The sequence below is a fragment of the Oncorhynchus tshawytscha genome, linkage group LG14, assembly GCF_018296145.1.
Source record: "Oncorhynchus tshawytscha isolate Ot180627B linkage group LG14, Otsh_v2.0, whole genome shotgun sequence".
NCBI lineage: Eukaryota > Metazoa > Chordata > Actinopteri > Salmoniformes > Salmonidae > Oncorhynchus > Oncorhynchus tshawytscha.
In genome coordinates this window covers 17492551-17509100 of record NC_056442.1, presented here as the reverse complement: position 1 = coordinate 17509100, position 16550 = coordinate 17492551, and the positions used below count along the sequence as shown (strand labels likewise).

Below are 16550 nucleotides of genomic sequence, written 5' to 3'. Positions count from 1 at the left end.
GACACCTAAATCCGCCACTGGAGTAGTCTTTAATCTTGCTCATTACAGTGCTGCTGTGCAACATCATTTCGCAGACTACCTTAAAAGGTAGCAAAATCTGTAAACTCCTTGGGTGTGCAGACAACTAAACAGCTACAACACTAAAATGCAAAAGGTTATATTTGAAGGTTTCTAGAGTAAAAGAACATCAGTAAACAACCACATTTGTATATTACTTTATTCAGTTCAAGATAAAGTACAGCATCACAATTGAGGAGATTTCAATAAAAACCAAAGTGGGGTCTTCATAATATGGGAAACTGTTTTTTTACATTTTATTTAAGAGACCGATGGGAAATGGGGAGGGAGACAATGAGGGAAAGAGTTGACCGTAATTGACCAAATCATTCACACTCCCTCTTCCCATCCTATAAAACATTATGCAACCACCTACACAGAGCCCTGCTATTCTTAGTGATCCTGTCATTTTAGCTGTAGTGGTCAGCCTTGTTTAACTGACTGACAACCCGTGAGGAATGATGCCTTGTCTTTAGAGAACAGAAAACATTTTGACATAAAATAGGACAATCAACAGTTAAACCGTATGAAAACCAAAAAAAAGCCATTGCTCATCAGTAATTGGCACAACAATTAAGAGCAATATAGCAAGAGAGATTGTGGACAAATTCTCCCACTGTTCCTCCCTGCGTCAAACAAAAAGACTTGTGGATACCATTTGTCTCGGTGTGCAGTTTGAACGAAGTTGCCAACTAGCGTTAGTTTCATGAGCCAAAGTGAACTACCTTCATAGTGGACAGACAAAAAAAAAAAAATGGTATCCCCAACTTCATCTAACTCCGGGGAAATAGATACAGGGCATCATCGCCAAAATCAAAGTATCCCTTTAACTTTAGAAATGAGTAACCCACAATGTTCTCGAACAAATTAAACCGTAATTCATTGTAGACACACATGACAGAAAGAGAGGATGGGGTGCTGCACAACAGCTTTTCTGAATACATGAGAAATGTCCCAGGAGAGGAAGCAGCACATGTAAACAAATCTGTGGGTGCCTTAGCCTTGCGGTTCTTTACAAGCAAATAAAACAGCCTTCCTCACCATCTGCTGCAGCAATAGCATGTGTCTAGCACTTGGACAAGCAACCAAGAGATGGCTTGCGTGTTCTGGGTGCTTCGTACAGAGAAATGTGTCAGCGAAAGGGGCCGTGCTAATAGTAACGTTACAGTCAACGGCTATGTATGTACGGGGAGGAATGTGTGGGTCAAACCAGAAATGTTACTTATGCAGTGGTCAGCATACTGTGCTTAAATGCACGTTTCATCACACTTGGAGAAGCAAAAGATTTACAGCGAGGGGAAATTAGATTCTTGGACATTTTCATTTCATTTTATTTTCAGAGTAAAAAAAAGAAAAAAATAGATGTTAATAGACGCCATTAATTCACCATTTGCTTTTGAACATCAATAAATATATTGTGAAAAGTGTTCAATGTCGTGCTATCTTGGGTTTTTGTTTCCTCTGGATTAGCCAAGCTTGGGTTGGTTTATGCCAGGGCCAGAACTACGGGGAAAAACACAAGGAATCAGAAGAATGACAAGATGGACTAACGTTCACATTGGGCAACACATTCAGCAGGGCATAACATTGTACATAATATAGAAACAGCCTAACAAACATGCTTCTTTGACATGTAGCACAAGGACTTACGGCAGCTCTAATTAAGGACTTTTATCAGCAATGTGCCACAACGTGCCAAACTGAACGTGGCCCTATGAGGAGACTTCATAGAAGAAAATGGACAGTGTACTATCCTTACCACGTATAGCTTCCTGGGCAAAGTACTTAACATCCATATCGGTGTCTGTGGCTAGTTTCTCCAGGACTGGTTTCACCTCAGTCTGCAGGGCACTGAGAAAAACAAAACTTTTCAGACAAAGCACACATTTTCCCCACACTCCCATGCTATAATAGATTAGCTGAGTGCTAGAATTAAGCATGGACATCTGGGTCATGCTCAGTAGACGCAAAACATTCTGCGACGGAATAAAAAACAAGCATCCTTTACTGGACCAGTTCAAGCAAGAGCCTCCGTTTCAAAATATTTTCTCCCATTTTGTGCCTACTGAGACCGACCCTGATGTAGACTGTGTACAATTCATTGGAGATGGTTGTTCAGGTATGCCTGAACGAGGGCTTTGTGGTGGATGAGGAGGACCTACTTGCTGTCCAGGACAGGGCCAATCTTCTGGAGGGACTTGGCCACATTGAAGCGCACATTGGCCACCTGGTCGTTGGACATCTTGAGGACCACGGGCAGCATATGCTTAGTAGTGATGTCCTGGCCACAGGCTTCAGACAGTGACTGGGGTGGATGGCACGGAACCAACAACGGCATAAACAAATGATTGTTAGTCACTTGTCTAAGTCACTCTGGATAAGAGCATCTGATAAATGCCTAGAATATCAGGATGTAAAATAAGTCATGATAAAAACAGTATGATTTACTTTTAAAACAAATGTTTTTCAAAAATGGCTTGGTTTAAATCCATCTCAGGTTTAATGACATGAGCCCTATACTACAAATCAGGTTTGAAAGGTAAGCGAGGTAACTTTGGTCAACTGAGTTTAACGCAGGATAACCGGTCATACGAAAGTGTCTCACCTTTTAGCCAGGTACATTTCTATGCAAAGAATCCTTCATAACTAACCTGCTCCAGGGCAGGCGGCTAACTCAAAGCTAACTCCACTTACCCTGAATGAAATGACAGAGCCGCGAGGCTAGGACCACTGAAATCAGATTCCCTCCCTTTCGCAAAGATTGCGTCATCCGCTTAATTTGAAGAAGACCAATTCAATATTTTATTAATCAAATGTGTTAATAGTAATAAAATACACATCACACATTTGAAAGTTCACGCACAGTAAAACTTTTGTATGACTTAATACAATCATTTTATTGATTGGGGGGGGGGGCTGTTTGTGCATTGTTGTGCTTTTCAATGCACTAATGATGCGTAATAAAATACCCACTTCTAATATCCTATTTTACACCACAGCCTGCAAAATTTGCAAGATCTTCCTTCCTGTTGATTTCGGCAAAAGTGAAAATGTGGCATTGACTCGCCCATGGATTGATGGTTCAGCGTCAACTCAATGAATAGTTTGGCGTTCAACTACCCATGTGCGACATACATGCACGTGAAGGTACAAGCCACTTTATTTGGCGGCAGCTACATGATCAATATCCACCGTGGTAATATGGCTAGCTTTATAAAAACCTGAGTAGATCTAGCTTCCATCTTAGTATAAGCCTATGGTCTGAGGGTTGTGTGTGTGGTATGAAGGTCAGGAGGACTCACATTGATGCAGAAGAGCGTGGTCATCCTGTGCAGGTAGTTGGGGTCGTTGGCCATACCCAGCACCTTGGGCACGATGGTGTTCTGGGCCCACTCGGCTCCAAACTTCTCCACCAGCTTCATCAAGTTACAGGTGGCTGCCTCGCGGATAGCGTATACTGTCGACAACACAAACATGCTTAGAGACCTTGACCTGTAGAACTAGATAGAAATTAGGACTCGTAGTATATTTGTTGTAGTTGTCAGAAAAAAAAAAGATTGTTTGGTAAAGGAAAGCCCTGACACTAATATTAATTGAACCTATTGACTAGCATTTCTCAATTGAAATGGCAATCTAATCAAAAAGAAAATGTGTACAAAACTCAATTACATAGATCAAAGTTAAACTTAGACATCCAAACTCTACAAGAGTAGGCAGTCCATACAATACTCAGTAAAAACATCAAATAACCAGCCCCTGAAAATTTGCCAGGATTCTTGCTTCTTTTGAGCTCTTTCCATTCCAGTTTGGCAGCCATCTTTGGATTATTGTCAGTTTGTTTGCCTTGTAACAATATTGGCAAAAATCCCATTCGCATGGAAAACATGCTCATCAGTAATCATGGCTAAAGAGGCTAGTGACTGCAGAACTGCTCAAAACACTCAATTGTGCCCAGAATACAGTGACTTGACATCTGGGTACACACAAGCCTGATAATCGATACTAGCTGTTGGACAAAGAGCGGGAGACCAGGGAGCCTGGGTACAACACATTTCTAAACCACTGACTAACTGAACCCTATTTGGCCCCTAATCCAGCCATAAACAAGACTGCTAGAGAACCACATTGGGGTTAGAAGAACCATGCCAATAGCCTGTGGAGCCACAATGGGATATTAAAACCTGTCTTACCAACGTCTTACTAAAAACTACATACTGTGTGCTAATCATACTACTTTGAACGTACCGTTTAGTATAAAATGTATGCGATAGGCCAAAAGAGATGCAATCTTGCTGTTGGAGGCTTTATGTACAGGTTGGCTGATAATGATTCTGAACGGTCAGATCGCGGCTTCTCGTCATTGTTGCTGACTAAGACGGGAATCGTAGGTGGCTCTCTGTCCAGCTCGTTGTGTTGATACCATGTCTTCTTTTGAGGCGTTTTGACAGATGTTATGCAGTACTTCCCCTATATTCAATTAGCATAAATTTGAAAAGCAAACACACCACCCCCCCCCCACCCCCACCCCTCCAAATTTGCCAGGTACTCACTGATATGCATAAAAGGGATATACCTGCAAGAAAGTGGTCAAATACATTATAGTACCAGTCCAAAGTTTGGACACCTACTCATTCAAGGGTTCTTTATTTGTACTATTTTCTACATTGTAGAATAATAGTGAAGACATTAAAACTATGAAATAACATAATGAATCATGTAGTAACCCCCCCCCCCACCAAAAAAAAAGAGAATAAAAGAAAAAGTTGAATAAATCAAAATATATTTTTCATTTGAGATTTTTCAAAGTAGCCTTGGCATTCTCTCAACCAGCTTCACCTAACTTAGAATGCTTTTCCAACAGTCTTGATGGAGTTCCCACATATGCTGAGCACATGTTGGCTGCTTTTCCTTCACTCTGCGGTCCATCTCAATTGGGTTGAGGTCTTGTGATTGTGGAGGCCAGGTCATCTGATGCTGCACTCCATCACTCTCCTTTTTGGTCAAATAGCCCTTACACAGCCTGGGGGTGTGTTGGATCATTGCCCTGTTGAATGGTCCATTATGGTCCACTAAGCGCAAATCAGATGGGATGGCATATCGCTGCAGAACGCTATGGTAGCCATGCTGGCTAAATGTGCCTTGAATTCCAAATAAATCATTGACAATTTCACCAGCTAAGCACCCCGACACACCACCTCCATGCTTCACGGTGGGAACCACATATGCAGAGATCTGTTCACCTACTCTGCGTCTCACAAAGACACGTTGGATGGAACCAAGAATCTCAAACTTGGACTCATCAGACCAAATGACAGATTTCCACCGGTCTAATTGTCCATTGTTTGTGTTTCTTGGCCGAAGCAAGTCTCTTCTTCTTATTGGTATCCTTTAGAAGTGGTTTGTTTGCAACAATTAGGCCATGAAGGCCTGATTCACACAGTCTCCTCTGAACAGCTGCTGTTGAGACGTGTCTGTTATTTGAACTCTGAAGCATTTATTTGGTCTGCAATTTCTGAGGCTGGTAACTTATGAACTTATCCTCTGCGGAAGAGGTAACTCCGAGTCTTCCTTTCCTGTGGCGGTCCTCATGAGAGTTATCATAGCACTTGATGTTTTTGCAACTGCACTTCAAAGTTCTTGAAATTTTCCAGCTTGACTGACCTTCATGTCTTAAAGTAATGGACTGTCATTTCGCTTTGCTTATTTGAGCTGTTCTTGCCATAATATGGACACGGTCTTTTATCAAATCTTCTGTATTCCCCCCCACCTTGTCACAACACAACCGATTGGCTCAAATGCATTAACCTGTTTGGGATGATGCGAATTTTCGCAGCTTTTTGTTAAAAATCGCGCAACATTTCAGCGCCCTGCTACTCATTCCAGGAATATAGTATATGCATATGATTAGTATGTGTGGATAGAAAACACTCAGACGTTTCTAAAACTGTTTAAATCACGGCTGTGACTATAACAGAACGTCTGTTTCATCGAAAAGCGCAGGAAAATCTGATCACTGGAGATGGAAAAAAAATATCCATGCGCCACTCCCATGAATTGTTAAAGGTGAACCGTAATATATGGGGCCGAGCTTGCAGTACCTACAGCTTCCACAGGATCTATAGAGTCTCCTCATTTGAATCTGAATTGATTCTTGGTAGATCCGACCAAAGGGAACCGATTCTCTCCGACCACCGACCCGAGGCATTGTCTGTCTTTTTCCGGACATTTTTCCACACGGCAGGCTATCGAATTTACATCGCCCACTGATGATTTTTATAGCTTATTGACGTGTAGTAATACCTAAAGTTGCATTAGAAAGGTATTTCGAAGTGTTTTGTGAAAGTTTATCGTCGACTTTTTAACTTTTAAAAAATGACGTTACGTTATGAAACGCTATTTTTTTCCGTTTTCCACACAGTCTTCATAGATCGATATCTAGGCTATATATGGACCGATTTAATCCAAAAAAAGACCCAGTATTGATTATGGGACATCAAGGAGTGCCAAGAAAGAAGATGGTCAAAGGTAATGAATGTTTTATATTTTATTGTGCGGTTTGTGTAGCGCCGACTATGCTAATTATTTTTGTTTACATCCTCTACGGGTCTTTTGGGGTGTTGCATGCTATCAGATAATAGCTTCTCATGCTTTCGCCGAAAAGCATTTTACAAATCTGACTCGGTGGCTAGATTCACAACGAGTGTAGCTTTAATTCAATACCTTGTTTGTGTGTTTTCATGAAAGTTTGAATTTTAACGAAAAACGATCAGTGACGCTCTAAAATATCCGCTGATTTGATCCCCACAACGGAACATCCTCCCTAACAAGTTTTTAAGAAGGAATTCCACAAACTAACAAGGCACACCTGTTAATTGAAATGCATTCCAGGTGACTACCTCATGAAGCTGGTTGAGAGAATGCCAAGAGTGTGCAAAGCTGTCAAGGCAAAGGGTGGCTACTTTGAAGAATACTTTTGCGCTTACTACATGATTCCACGTGTGTCATTTCATAGTTGTGATACCTTCACTATTATTCTCATCCTTGAATGAGTAGGTGTCCAAACTTGACTGGTGTGTGTGTGCATTTTTATTTTCCAGGTAATATACCACATCTTCTATCTGAAATTGGTATTTGAGTGACTCAGATAGCACAACTGGGCATAAGCAATCGCAAAAACTTGACATTTTCTCTCAGCCCCATGGCAAAATGTGTTGAAATGCAGAGAATTAGCTTGAAAACAAATAATCTCTGCTGTCAAGAAAGCATAACATGTCGATCAGAGACAGCACTACATGCCCTCCACGTTAACTTTGCCACCGCTGCTGAAACAAACTCAAAGGGAAACTCATGTCTAAGCTAATATGGCAAACAATAGTTAGCAAGCTAACCAACAACTGTAACAATGTTTGAGAGACAAGTGCTCATTGTGTAAATGTATTTATGTTTCAATAAACATTTGGAGACTAATTACAATTGTCAACAACTACAGGTCAACCCCCCCCAGGATGCCTGTTCCCGTACTGCACAAAAACCTGTCCCTGATAGTCACATCTCTGCTCAATACAACATTGAATCTAACTTGACAGAAAAGGCCACTGCAGAAAATAGCTGATTTGCTCATATCCAAATGCCTTCCTGTTACGGTGTATTACAGTATGGTTTGTATACTAATTGGCACCCGATTCCCTATATAGTGCACTACTTTTTATTAGAGCCCTATGGGTATTGGACTCCCGAGAGGTGCAGCAGTCTAAGGCCCTGCATCTCAGTGCTAGAGGTGTCACTACAGACCCTGGTTCGATTCCAGGCTGTATCACAACTGACTTGCCTAGTTAAATTTTAAAAAGAAAGTAGTGCACAATATAGGGGATATGGTGCCATTTGGGATGCAGACTATTGCAGTAGTTTTCCCATTCTATCCAGCTCAGCTACAGAAGGCAGCATGCAATTAAGGAGAGCGAATTTGGCCTCTCCCATTCTAAGTCACTGGGTTGTCATCAGACCTTTGTCATTGGCACAGCCGTGAGGCTTAGAGAGAGCTGCAGCCTGACGCGTCTCCATCTCTGCCCCCCAAACCACATAGGATGCAGGGGAGGAGGGAAGCCGTGAGAGCTTAGAGAGCAGCATGGGACACAATCCATCAGGGACGTGATCCCCACCTCTGTCCAATGGAGGAGGACACTACTGACTAAGCGCACAGAGGACAAATGCATTGAAAAGTGGTGTGTATGGGGGAGGGGTCTTACCGTGGTCAATGAGCCATGCCATGCAGAGGGTGTTCAACTTCTCATCAAAGAACTCCACTCCCTGGAGAAGAGCGATTAGGAGAGAATACTTTTCTAAACCATTTCCATATCCAAACATTACAGTGCAAGCAAACTTATTGAATTGGGTTCCAATTCAACCAAAAATTGAGTTCTACTCAGAAAGCAAAAATAAAGCTAGCTGAATTACTTTGCATAGCTCTTTTTTACAAATTCATGGATGATATTAGTGACGAGCACTTGCCCACCATAAATTGTGGCACATATGCATGGCACAAGGCAGATGTAGGCCATAGACAGATGTGTGATTAGGGGGAAAGGAGGATGTGACAGACAGGTCTTCTGAGGTGGGACTGCAGGGGGCTCTGATCAAAAGTAGTGCACTATATAGGGAAAAGGGTGCAAGGGCTCTAGTTACAAGTAGAGCACTATGAAGGGAATAGGGAGCCATTTGGGGATGCAGCCGATGACTCACCAGCTGTCCAGCCAACAGGGGCATATACTCGATAATTGCCAGGCGGACCCTCCACTTTGCGTCCTCGGCCAGCTCCACGATAGCAGGCAGCAGCGACTGCGAGAGCTGGCGGATGCCGATCACCTCGTTGACACAGTCCAGGTTGGAGATGATGTTGAGGCGCACCTCAGGGCACTGCAGGGCAAGAGAGAGGGATCTCTTGTTTAAGTTGTGGGGACAATTACATTTCATATGTGTCTTCCTTTAAGAATTAAAGCCATTTTATTTCAAGTTGTCTTAAAAAGTGGCAAAAGTCATTGTGACCGCTATTGCATCCCTATCTGCTTATAATGATGCCAATCTTGGCTCCAATCTCGACATGACTTTAGCAAAAAAGGCTAAACGAATTGCCAAAGACCTTCCGCCAGTTCCTTGATTCCTAGCCTCAGAATGCGCAGACAGATTTCACGTCAAGCTTTCTGTGACCCTAATAGGAGACGACAGAGATAGCAGCCAGCTGAGAGACTAAATATATGTAGTAGAAATATTGAAGAATACAGTTTTTTTATTTTTTATATCCGTGAGTCATTCGGGGTGTTTCGCACCTCGGTTGTCCGTTCTGACTGTAATCCTTTATGACATAAACCCTGTCAAGTCAGCTTTGGCTGCGAGGCAACTAGAACATATTTTAATAGGAAGGCTGTCGGTGCAATTTCCCTCATCTACCAAAACCTTCCACTCTGGTATTAATAAACCACCAGAGATACGGAAATGTGTCGGCTAATGCCGACATCCTACTTCAACAGGATTTTAGCTGCGATACATGTTACATTTAGGAAGGATATGTCAGAAAGAAACCACACGTCACTGAAAACCGCATCAAATAGCCTAGCACCACTAGAACAAATGTCACCAGGGAAAAAGGTTCAAACCCTATAAGGGTCATCCCTAGGTTTTTACTCCGGTAGGGAGCCAGCCAGGTACATCTGATCCTGAACAAGGTCAATAGCATTACAGGATATTAAAGAAGGTGATCAGATCAGACAAGACACAGGAGACATTTCTCCAAGTCCAGGCAGCCCCCCCCCCACCCTCAACCATTTGGTACTTAATGAATAGAACGAGTAGGAGCAGTAGTGACTGGTGTTACCTCATCCTTGAGCTGGGCCAGGAACAGAGGCAGCAGGTGCTCCACTGTGTTGTCTTTGCCCAGGATGGTGGACAGGCCCATGATGACAGAGGCCAGGGCAGACTTCACGTGCTGGCTGGTGTCAGACACCAGTTCCTGTCAGAGGAGAAAGAGTCAGACATTGCAGTGCACAGTGACAGCAAATATGGTATTTTCAAATAGAGGGGAAGAAACTAGCCTCTGTGTTGAAATGAATCATCAGTTAAAATGCAAGCTGCAAGCAAAAATGCAAGCTGACCCAGCACAGAGTTGTCCTATGTGGCTCAGTTGCTTGAGTATGACGCTTGCAACACCAGTAGGAAAATGTATGCACTACAGTAAGTCGCTCTGGATAAGAGCATCTGCTAAATAACTCAAATGTAAACGCATTTTTTTGGGGGGTTGGGGATGTTCATGGAAGAGACGTTTTTCACCAAAAAATATATTTTCTAAATAAAAGGGTGTCATTTAAACTCGGGAAACAACCAGTGAGCTCTTACACTTAGACAGAATAGGAATGGTGGTGGTTTGGAAGTAATTTAGAATACAACAGTGCCCCCTGCTGTCCAAAGGCTAATACTGAGCGCAACTCCTCATCTAGCCATAGACCCCAACCTACAAAAGCATAATATCCTCATGGCTCACATATAGAAAGTACAGTCAAAAACAACCAGTTCCTCAGTTTAACAGCTCAGTAGATACTAATGCTAAAAATGGATTTGTGGGTGTAAAAATATCTGCTACTTCCGCATTTGCACACCTGAACGCAAGAAATTGATTGACATGCGTTATTGTCGAGACTTCAGAACACAACAGCTTTTATTTTTTAGATAAGTTTTTTTTTTTGGCCCCTTCGCGTGAGTCATGGGTGAGTGAGAAATTGACAGGTCAAAGAAACCTGCATACGTAAGTTAGCAGAATAAAAAAGGGATAAAAGTGAAGTGGCCTTTTTTTTTTTACCTTGACACAGGACAAAATGTGAGTCATGATGATGGTCTCTCTGCTGTCTTCTGGAAGGTTCTCGCAAAACTCTGAGGACAGAAATGGGGATTGTAAATACCGTGGTCTATTAGACGGTAAAAGCTTCTCATTCAAACCATTATTTCAACATAGGCTTTATGACTGGCAGATAGTATCCAGACACTCACCCTTGATCTTTTTGGCGGCAGCGGATCGGACCTCAGCCTCGCAGTCCTTGAGCAGGTTCTGGAAGGCTGGGACGAGGTCGTTCTTGGTGATCTCTGGGCCCACTGCTTTCTGGAGCTGTGGAGTCAGTGACAAGGCATTTATAACACCCACCACTAAACCTTTGCGTGAGACTCCATAACCAACACACTTGACTGATGGGATTCAAATTGGGAACGTACAGGCTACAAAATCCATGGTAGCAAAGGGGAAAGTGCACACAACGATTTGCCATTGCCAGGCTTTAATTTGTGTGGATGTTTCCTGCCAACTGTTAAATTGGTTGAGGGAATGTCTACCACAAACTATGGGCATGGCAATTAACATCCAGCAGAGCTCTCCATCTACGGCTCTGACAAGCCCCCCTTTAACCTTGCTCTGATTTGCTGATCAACACACTAATCTAATGGGATTTGGGGTTCGGAACATATGCTACCAAAGTTCATGGTGGCAAGGGAGAAAGTGGTAGAAGTCCTTTCAGTAAGTGTGGTGCACAAAAAAAACATATGCTGAGCTTTAATTTGTGAGAGGTTGCCTGAAAGCTTTTATATTGATTGACTGAACAGCTATAACATTATGGAAGTGGCAATATGGCCCATTTTATACTAAATGACAAGAGAAGGTCATATGGGTTAGAAATCAATTGATTAGTGTGGTGAATGTAAGTGGTAAAGAAAACAAAAAGAACGTTCTACACTGGGGGACTATGAACATTACAGGCCCCATAAATGTCCACTACTCTCCCTTGGATTGTATTACTTAAGTTCAATACAGTAATCCCACTGAAAATATAACTCTTCCTAGACAAACATTTGAGCTATTGCATCTGCCAAATCTCTCAATAGAGCACAACATGTTTACTGATAGGCAGTTTTAAAGTGACCATATGTGAAGCACTGAATATCAGTGCTATATAACCCCCCCATTACATCCGTTCCAGGTTCGGTAAAGGAGAAAATATTTTTGATCCATTATGGCTACATGCAACACATCAATGTTTCCAAATGCTCACCTCAGAGAACTTGTCAGCCACCATGTAGCGGACCCTCCAGGACTTATCCTCGGCGGCCTGGCGCAGGGTGGGCATCACCAGGGTCTCCAGGTCCTCCTGGGGCAGCAGCGAGGCGATACTCACACAGGCTTCCACGGCCAGCAGGCGCACTGAGTCCTACAGGCGGGGGGTGGGATTATTGCTGATTCTGTACCAATTTAATAAAATACTGTCGCAACACCATAGAAATGCATAGAGGGAACACGCGATTCCCCCACGGGCCGGTTGTCATGGTGTAACTGCTGAGGTGTTGGGTTAACAATAGCTAGACCCGGTTCTGAGTCCCAGTTGGGGTGACCTATTGAAGTCGCTGTAATATGACTGTTCTAAGCTATTCAATATTCATCCATCCCCATTCAAAAACATCTCATTTGTATGGCCATGTTAATTCCACAGGCAACAAGCCAGTCGATTTTAGCAAATGGCTGGAAGAATTCCACGCACTTCCCACCGCAATGCTACAGGACACCCTGTGTGCGTGTTTTCAGTACATGCATGTACCTGCTCATCAGAGGCCAGTGCGGTGAAGAGGGAGATTATGTCACTCTTGACATAGTCCAGCTCCAGAACCTTGGCGAATTCCCCAAGCTTGGAGGCTGCAGCGCGGCGCACCATGGGAGTGTCATCTGAGCACAGAGTGCGGAAATGCCTGTGGAGAGAACACCCCGCCAACCGTCAGACCACAAATCCATTGGATTGGCTCTACAGAAGAGTGTAGTTAATCATCCCAATTTGATGGACTTGGGCCTGCAAGGCTAGTATGTGACTACCAAAGGTGGGTGCATTGGACCCCTGATATGAGAAAGTAATGTCCGCACCTCTAATAATTCAATCCCATTGGGATCTTAGTTAATCAGGTCTAAGCTATATCCCGCCTGATATAGCTACTCACTGGCGTATTTCAGCCTTGACAGTGCTAGACACCCGGGGGTAGCAGACGCTGAACAGGCCACAGGCGGAGGTGCGGGAGGTGAACCAGTCACCACTGGCCAGCCTCTTCACCAGAGGCTCAAAGTGCACCTCCAGGTCGACAGGAGAGTGCTCCTGAGAGATCTTACGCAGAGACTCTACCGCCTTGTCTCGCACAACCGTTTCCTCCACGGTAGCCAGGCTCTCCAGTGGCGGCTGCAAAGAAAGACAGGGATATAAATGTGCATATGTGTAGCTGACTGGATAAGTAAAAAAATAAAGTGTTGTCAGGTCTGTTGAATATCTGTATGCATTATATGCTCACTGACAGATTTAGTTTGCAACAGATACGTACCAGCAGACAGTGAACATATTCAGGGCCTCCCACCAGCATGGTGAAGTTGCCCAGCTGCTCAGCCAAGGCAAGAAGCACCTCATCCTCATCATAGATGGTGTCTACAAGAGGTCAGGTGTGAAACATAATTAAGGGGAGGGCGACAACTCATGTTTGCTGTAACTTGGGTCTTCATTTTAGGACATAGTGCATTCGGAAAGTATTCAGACCTTCCCTTTTTTCACATTTTGTTACATTACAGCCTTATTCTAAAATGGATGAACTCGTGTTTCTCAATCTACACACAATACCCCATAATGACAAAGCAGAAATTTTTGCAAGTTCATAAAAATGAAATATCACTTTCACATAACTATTCAGATCCTTTACTCAGTACTTTGTTGAAGCACCTTTGGCAGCGATTAGAGGCTAGAGTATTCTTGGGAATGACGCTACAAGCTTGGCACACCTGTATTTGGAGAGTTCCTCCCATTCCTCTCTGCAGATCCTCTCAAGCTGTTAGGTTGGATGGGGAGCGTCACTGCAAGGGTTCAAGTCTGAGCTCTGGCTGGGCCACTCAAGGACATTCAGAGACTTATCCCGAAGCCAATCTTGCATTGTCTTGGCTGTGTGCTTAGGGTTGTTGTCCTGTTGGAAGGTAAACCTTCTCCCCAGTCAGAGGTCCTGAGAAGGTTTTCATCAAGGATCACTCTGTACTTTGCTCCGTTCATCTTTCCCTCGATCCTGACTCGTCTCCAGTCCCTTCCGCTAAAAAACATCCCCACAGCATGATGCTGCCACCACCATGCTTCACTGTAGGGATGGTGTCATGTTTACTCCAGACATGACACTTGGCATCTTGACACAAACCAGTCTTGGTTTCATCAGACCAGAGAATCTTATTTTGACAAACTCCATGCGGGCTATCATGTGCCTTTTACTGAGAAGTGGCTTACGCCTGGCCACTATCCTAAAGGCCTGATATTGGTAGAGTGCTGCAGAGATGGTGGTCCTTCTGGATGGTTCTCCCATCTCCACAGAGGAGCTCTAGCAGAGTGACCATCGGGTTCTTGGTCATCTCCCTGACCAAGGCCCTTCTCCCCCGATTGCCCAGTTTGGCTGGGTGGCCAGCTCTAGGCAGAGTCTTGGTGTTTCCAAACATATTTCATTTAATAATGACGGAGGCCACTGTGTTCTTTGGGACCTTCAATGCTGCAGAAATGTTTTGGTACCCTTCCCCAGATCTGTGCCTCAACACAATCCTGTCTCAGAGCTCTATGGACAATTATGTCGACCTGAAGGCTTGGTTTTTGCTCTGGCATGCACTGTGGGACCTTAAACAGGTGTGTGCCTCCCCAAATCCTTTTCAATCAATTAACCATAGGTGGACTCCAATCAAGTTGTAGAAACAGCTCAAAGATGATCAATGGAAACATGATGCATCTGAGCTCAATTTCTAGTCTCAGAGAAAGGGGTCTGAATACTTGTGAATAAAGGTATTTATTTTACATTTTCAAACATTTCTAAAAACCTGTTTTCTCTTTGTCATTATAGGGTATGGGGTGTAAATTGATGAGGAACATTATGTATTTTAGAATAAGGCTGTAACATAAAATTTGGAAAAAGTACTGAGTACTTTGAATGCACTGTACCTGTGAGGAAGGGGAGGAGTTCAGTGCGGGTCCTCTCCACTCCCAGGGCCAGTGCAATGGTAGACAGCTTCTTGATGCTGTTCAGTCGCAGCTTGGAATGTAGACAATACCAGGTAATGTTATTACATGAAACTTACAAGAGATGCCACCATTATCTATAAAACCATCTTAGCGTTTCAGTAAGGCTAACTAAAAATACTATTTCAGACGTGGGCATATTCCCATGTAGATGCCTTCCTATGAACATACAACCTTTAACTAGAGTATAGGAAATCGGTGTTTTTGAAAGAGACACCAAAGCAAGATGCAGATAGTACATAACTAATCATGTCAGTCGTTACTTAGATAACTAGTTTGTAACAATAATGATAGTCTCACAACCATTACCAGGGTGGAGCTGGATGACCGACGGGTACAAGGAAGGAAGCTATGTAGTTAACGTTAGCAGCTATAGACATGCGTTTACAGTAAAGTTGTGTGAAGTGTACATTTTGATATTTCAGTAACAAAATAAAGTAGCTAGGTGCCTCTGCAAGTTAACATGCGAATTTGACCACCTAGTTAGATTACGTTTATGAACTAGTTAAGGTAGTTAGCTGCTAACTAGCATAGTGATACAGTAGCCCAGCAAACTAACGTTAGCTAGTTACTAACGTTAGGTTACTTGGTTAACGTTAGCTAACACCAGTTAGTTATACACGGCAGTAACTAAATACGACATGTAGCTATTCCGGTTGATATTTTGTACACCAAGAAACACGCTAACGTTAGCTATCTAGTTAGCCAGACTGGGTGCGCCAGGCAGACTTCACGAACAGGCCAAGGCAAGGGGCCTCGGGATGTAAGGTACGGTTAGCTAGCTATCCTATTTGAAATTGGACATGTTTAAGTAAAACAAACAACACCAATATAATACCTCGTATAAAAAGAGCATATGTGATTACCTGCACATCCTCATTACGAAGCTCGTCAATGAGCACGGCGATGGGGTAGAGAGAATCATCTCCATCAGCTCCTGCCATTTTAGATTTGTGTTGCAGTAAACCAAAAGCGAATCACTAGGACTCTCCTTTCTCTACGGCGTTTTATGGTTGTCACTAGTTACCACAGTCACTAAGTGATAAACCCCGCCCATTTCTACCATTTATCTCCTTAAAATCTGGTTTTAAACCAGACCCCAACTTTAAGGCTAACCCTAACCTTAGATTAAGAGCTAAATATTTTCTTTTTTTACGATATAGCCAATTTTGACTGTGATAACTAATGGAAACCGATTTATTTTTGGAAGGCGCGAGAGTATGATACCGGTAGTTGATGTTCTCGCTGGATTTGAAAGTTCACCAAAAAGGCCCCAGAGCTTGTGTAGGGATCTGAGAATAATGATCTAAATACTCAATAATACGTAAACTAAAAAAAAATAAAAAAATGCCCAGTCTTATTAAAATATAAGACTGAGCATTTTGTTGGGTTTTTTAG

At 43.0% G+C, this 16550-nt stretch overlaps 1 protein-coding gene across 1 annotated transcript; it reads right to left on the bottom strand.

Annotated features, from left to right (window-relative positions):
• Positions 1-199: 199 nt before the first annotated feature.
• Positions 200-16177, bottom strand: LOC112266709 (serine/threonine-protein phosphatase 2A 65 kDa regulatory subunit A beta isoform). The gene is made up of 15 exons (XM_024444423.2): positions 16019-16177; positions 15075-15165; positions 13444-13544; positions 13072-13304; positions 12681-12828; positions 12141-12296; positions 11092-11206; positions 10904-10974; positions 9926-10060; positions 8797-8970; positions 8304-8364; positions 3360-3514; positions 2220-2362; positions 1817-1908; positions 200-1560 (listed from the first exon to the last, which is right to left on the bottom strand). The coding sequence occupies exons 1-15, from the start codon at positions 16094-16096 to the stop codon at positions 1544-1546; spliced, it is 1770 nt and encodes a 589-aa protein (XP_024300191.1). The 5' UTR covers positions 16097-16177; the 3' UTR covers positions 200-1543.
• Positions 16178-16550: the final 373 nt, after the last annotated feature.